Source organism: Atta colombica, unplaced genomic scaffold (genome assembly GCF_001594045.1).
Source record: "Atta colombica isolate Treedump-2 unplaced genomic scaffold, Acol1.0 scaffold33, whole genome shotgun sequence".
NCBI classification, from domain to species: domain Eukaryota; kingdom Metazoa; phylum Arthropoda; class Insecta; order Hymenoptera; family Formicidae; genus Atta; species Atta colombica.
The window spans coordinates 171,076-176,869 of record NW_017259437.1 but is presented as its reverse complement, the minus strand read 5'-3'; the positions used below and the strand labels follow the sequence as shown (position 1 = coordinate 176,869).

Genomic DNA, 5,794 nt, shown 5'->3' with positions numbered 1-5,794 from the left:
CGAAAAAGATTGAAATCGGTGAAGTGAATCAAAAGTTATTTTATTTTGAAAATGGAAATAAATAAGGAAAAAATTTGCTACGTTTTGAAGTATCGATAAAGGCAAGAATACTGCAGGCTTGTGAAAAAATTTGCGCTATTTACGGTGAAGATACTCTATCAAAATCAGCAGCACGAAAATGGTTCGCTCGCTTTCGTGGAAATTTCGATGTGAAAGATGAACTTCGCTCCGGTCGATCAATCACTGAAAAGTCCGATGAAATCATGATAAAAGTCGAGCATGATAAGTATGTGAGCACTGTGGAGATTGCCAGGGAACTAGGCCACAAAACAGTTTTAAATCACAAAGATACAAAAAGAAGCTCGATGTTTGGGTTCCTCATGATTAGAGTATTAGGAACATGATGGACCGAATTAACATTTGTGATACGCTACTGAAACGGAATGAAATTGAGTTATTTCTGAAGAGAATGATAACTGGTGATGAAAAATGGATCACCTACGACAATCCAATTAGAAAAAGATCGTGAATAAAGAAAGAAGAGAAGGCGCAAGCAATCGCAAAACCTGGATTGACGAGAAAGAAGGTGATGTGTGTGGTAGGACTGGAAGGGAATCGTTCACTATGAGCTGTTATCGTCCAATCAAACAATTAATTCCGAACTCTACTGTGAACAATTGCAGAGATTACAAGCAATTGAGAGAAAGCGGCCAGAATTAATCAATAGGAGAGGTATCGTCTTCCATCACGACAACGCTTGACCACACATATCTTTGATGACTCGGCAAAAATTGCGAGAGCTTGGCTGGGAAGTTTTAATGCATCCACCGTATAGTCCTGACACAGCAACCTCAGACTATCATTTGTTTAGGTCTCTGCAGAACTCTCTTAATGGTGTAAAGCTAGTTTCAAAAGAGGCCTGTGAAAATCACTTGAAGCAGTTTTTCGATCAGAAATCACAGAAGTTCTATCGCGATGGAATTATGGCTCTGCCCCAAAAATGGCAAAATATTATAGAAAATAATGGAGCATATTTGGTTTAAATAAATTGATTTCAATACTCTAAGAAAAACACTTTAATTTTACTAAAAAATCGTCACGAACTTTTTTCCATATTCAATATAACATAATTCTCACTTATGATGGGTGTTTTCCAACAATGTATATAGATGACATAATGTAACACTGTGTCTTACACAAAGTGATACAGTGTTACACTGCTTGACATTAAAAAATCTAAGTACGAGCGTGTAAAATATGTCAATGTTACTTTTTAAAAAGTTATTTGGTACCTATTTTGCACCATCAAAAATCATCAATTCTGAAAAAATTATAACTTAAGTCTAAATAAGAATCATAAATCTATTATTGATACGCTAAATATAATCATAAGAATAAGAATAAAAAACTACAATGTATTCTGGTGTTATATTATAAAACTAACTAACTGCGTTCTAACAAGTATCTTACACAGTGGAACACAGTATAATGTTCTGGCTGGAACATTACACTGTATTCCACTGTGTAACCTAGCTGGAAAACAGATGTCACGATTCAATATGACTGAAGTAACTACTCAGGAATTTCAAATGTTTTTATAAGAATTTTTTTATTTGAAGGAATTAGAAAATCCATAACCGCCATTTAAAGCTCATTAGGATGGGAGCACACACGTACGCATATATAACACACACACGCGCGCGCGCGCGCAACTTTGCCAGAGAAAAGATGCTTTTCATTTGGCAAAAGTCGATACAAATATTGTTTTTTGTTACTTGACAAGAAAGCTTGTGTCAGCTTGTGTCACCGAATGAAAAGCTCTTATAACTACAAGCATTCAAAATTTATGAACGGTATTTACTTACACACGCACGCATGCGCACGCGAGCACAGAATGCGGAAAAATTTAGATAAATTCAGAACTTATTTAATATTAAAATCTAACAAGAATTTAAAGAAGCATAAAAAAATTACAAAATTAAAATTAAAAATTATATAATGTCTTTGTGTATATTTCGTATTATTATGGTATATATAGATCTAGATTTATAAAAATATATTTGTTTAATTAGATATAATTAATATTATTTTGCATTTTAAAGTTCTTAATTTTTCGGATTTTTCCGCATGTTTGGTATTTTGTATCGTTAAATTCATTATTCTATTTTTATATTATTGATTTTGTGTAAGTTTTACTTGTCTAAGCAATTGTGCAGCTGTATGCAAAACTCTTTGCCATTTCCTCATTTCTACATTGTGCAAGCTTTCTTGCTGTTGCAAAAGGTTAATCCAATCTTCTTCAGTTTTTGGCGTATTTCTGAAAGAGCCAGAAGACGTTAATAATACATATATGAAAAAGAATGTCATCTACATATATAAAAGAAATCGATAATATATACTTGAGTACATGTAAATCCATAATGGTATACGCAGCAGCTTCTTCCAATCCCCATAGTTTATAATACAACAAGCCATTAATTACCATTAAACATAATACAGCGACTAGTAACATTGAACTAAGAATTATATTGGTATCACTTCTAGTATTAGCAGCTATATGAAAGAAAAAACACATGTAATTCAATTCACAATATACAGGGTGAATCTTAATTCGTGTCCTAACACATTTCATCATAGGAGATAATTTACTGATTACTGGAAAAAGCATAAGAGAGAGTGAAATATTCATTTTCCATGATAAAACACGAATTAATATTCATCTTGTATATAACTCAAAATATTGCATTATTTTACCATGATTGTGCGACAAGTTAGAGGGAGAAATTTGATGATTCACAGATATGTGTTCGGAAGTATGTGTTTGCAATGCGATGCCTACTCCCGTTGCGCGCCGTCGTTTTCTCGTTTTTCTTTTTAAACCTCCACTTCCATTACCTTCTTCGCATTCCACTGTTAAGGCTTTTATTATACTATTAAAATATTCTTCTAAGCCCGCCCAACAGTTCTTTTCCAACACACCTATTTTTTTAAAAAACAAAATATGCAGTTTATTTCTCATTATTTTGTCAATGTGTTGCATGTATCAAATATTTTAACATCGGAATAAAGAGTATTATATATAATTCAAAAAATGGAAATTTTTGATAAATATTCAAAAAATATATAAGTTTTTAATAAATTTCAATAAAAAATTGAAAAATTCAATCAAGTTTATAAGAAATTAATATGTTTGTGCACGGAAAAAAAATTTCGGCTATAGCAGGCAGAAATATTCAGTTATGTGAGTTTCAATTAGAGCAACATGTTCTCATTAACTAAAACATTGTTTATATTAACAAACTTTTGATTAGAGGAACTGAAATTTTCCGTCTCAAGTATGCTGCCATCGTAGCGAACTATTTGATTACTCGCACAAAGTGTGCAAAATGAGGTGTAGTGAATTGTGACAAGAAATGATTTCTGTTATTATAAATGAAAAGATCTGACAGACGAATCTAGCGAGTTTGGCGCTTGATAGCTTATGCCTTGTCCAACATTAATAACATAGGTAAGGTACTAGTTAATAACAGCTGCGTTGGTTAAAATTTTGACTAGTTTTTTATAAAATATAATCGATTATAATAATTGAGATGCCGAACAAATTAAAGTCCGGTGTCCACGATGTTAGAAATTGATCCGAGATCTCGGATGAAGAAAAAATTGATCATTTGCATTGGCCATGTGATCAATATTCGGTTATATAACCTTATTTCGACGAGGAAGTGGATATCTAGGTATTCGCTTTCGAAGAAATGGATGTCTACGTGTTCATCGTCGAGGAATTAAATGTCTAGGTATTGTCTAAGTATACCGGCCTTGCCGGATGTATGGACAATACCTAAACACTTATATATGGACGAGAAAGTGGATTTATGGATGAGGAAGTGAACATCTAAGCGGTCGCGATTGAGGAAGTGAGCATCTAAATATTCGCTGTTGAAGAATTAAGTGTTTAGGTATTCGCCAAAAAAAAAATCGAAAACCTATCTTCAGCAACTAAAACACCGATAACGCGAGCCATTCTATATAATTATTAAAAATGAGAGTGAATAGTCAAAGTGGCAGAACGTCTGTTTCTTATTACTTATAAACATTCGTTATAATCGAGCTATGGTTGACAAACTAGACTTTTAGTAGAGGCAACATTAATATTTGGTTGATATAAAATTCTTGTCTAAGTAGCGGAAACCTATCATAGGAATTTTTCTGTTCTTACCGAGTTTTCATCTGATCCCTAGAAAACAGAAAATTTCGATTGTCATAACTAAAATTCAGTTACACGAACCAAATTTTTTTTCCGTGTAAATCAATTATTACTATTATGTCGACAAATTGATTAAAGATTATTTTCAGTGACCAATAATCTAAGATATAACCAATATCTAAGATATAATAATAAAAAAATAGATAAGATTTCAGATAAGATATATGATAATATATAATATATGATGTCGAGAGAATCTTATCCATGAAAATAACTATTAAGTTCATAATTTTTAGGATCCCAATTCAACTTGTAATTTTCTAAGAACTTTAAAAATCATAATACTCTTTTTCTCAACTGTGATTGACAATTATGTCTCTTTAACAATTATGTTAATTTTGAAACTTACTTTTCACAAAACCCCATACGCTCTTTTTATACTTAATTTGTGAATAAATTATAAGACTTGTCTCGTTTTCGGAAATATTATTCATACAAAAATGTGTTAAAACACTGAAAGAATCGGCGTAAGGTATACCGGCGTTAACGCTTTCTATATCGATACAATAAAGATGACCTGGCCTACTGCATGGTAACATCACCTGTATATAATATATTATATTTAAAAAGCAATAATGTACGCGAGAGATAAATTATTACTAACTGAATTTCATTTTTACCTGCGTTTCTGTAATTTGAGAAGTTCTTGGACCAATATTTTGAGTTAAGGACATCGTGTATGAAAGGGTTCTCATTTTTTGACCAGTTTGGTTGTTTTGTGTCCACGCAGATTGTATTAAATCTAATAGGTGAAAACATTAGAAACAGGTGATAATAAATTTATATTTAGCAGATTTACATTAGCAGATAATGTGTGTATATTATATCAAGGTTAAATAGTAACTATTGTAATTAAAACGTTAAGAGTTAAAAAAAAGTTAATAACTTTAAACTTAGTTAATTTTAAATGCATTAATTTTTAACTTAATTTACTTTTAAACTTGAATTTATTATCTTTTTAAAACTAATTAAAAATTTTTCTCTCTTAAGGCTAATATTTTTTTCTTTAAAATCTTAAACATTCGAGAATTAATTTAGAAAAAGATCAATGATTTTATGATTAAAGATTCTATAATAAAAATCACACCATACGGTAGCCAATTTTTCTTGGCTAAGTCTCGCTTATATTTGAATCACACTAATTTTAGATGTCATAAACGTACGTTATATTTCAGCAACATAAATATGAAATGAGCCTTAGATGAAGAATTGTTGTAAAACAGTGATGCACATCCACCTATTTTCTAAATTTTTATGGATATTTTTTGTAACAAATATCTAGTCGATGTAGTCGTAAACATGCGTGAACAATTGTTTCAGAAGTTAAAGAAAGTTAGATAAAGATTAAAGGAAGAGAGATAATGCAAATATACAGTACCTTCTACAAGTTTGGGAATATCCTACATTTTACAGGAAAAATTACATGACAGTAATCTATACATGTTTTTGGTTTAAATACTTTGTAAGATGTTTAAATGATAAATATTTACAACATCTATAAGCTTGTACATGCTGAAAATATGTTGGACA

The 5,794-nt window shown here is 31.0% G+C and overlaps 1 protein-coding gene across 4 annotated transcripts in view; it reads right to left on the bottom strand.

Moving 5' to 3' along the window:
- LOC108690571 (GRAM domain-containing protein 1B) overlaps positions 1 to 5,794 on the bottom strand; it is a 33,192-nt gene that overhangs the window by 5,755 nt on the left and 21,643 nt on the right. For all 4 annotated transcript variants that reach the window (XM_018197943.1, XM_018197941.1, XM_018197942.1 and 1 more), the window contains 5 exons: positions 4,885 to 5,006; positions 4,614 to 4,806; positions 2,755 to 2,979; positions 2,400 to 2,553; positions 2,197 to 2,317 (listed from right to left, as the gene is read on the bottom strand). In XM_018197943.1, coding sequence (XP_018053432.1) covers positions 2,197 to 2,317; positions 2,400 to 2,553; positions 2,755 to 2,979; positions 4,614 to 4,806; positions 4,885 to 5,006 — 815 coding nt within the window. The remainder of the gene's footprint in view (positions 1 to 2,196; positions 2,318 to 2,399; positions 2,554 to 2,754; positions 2,980 to 4,613; positions 4,807 to 4,884; positions 5,007 to 5,794) is intronic.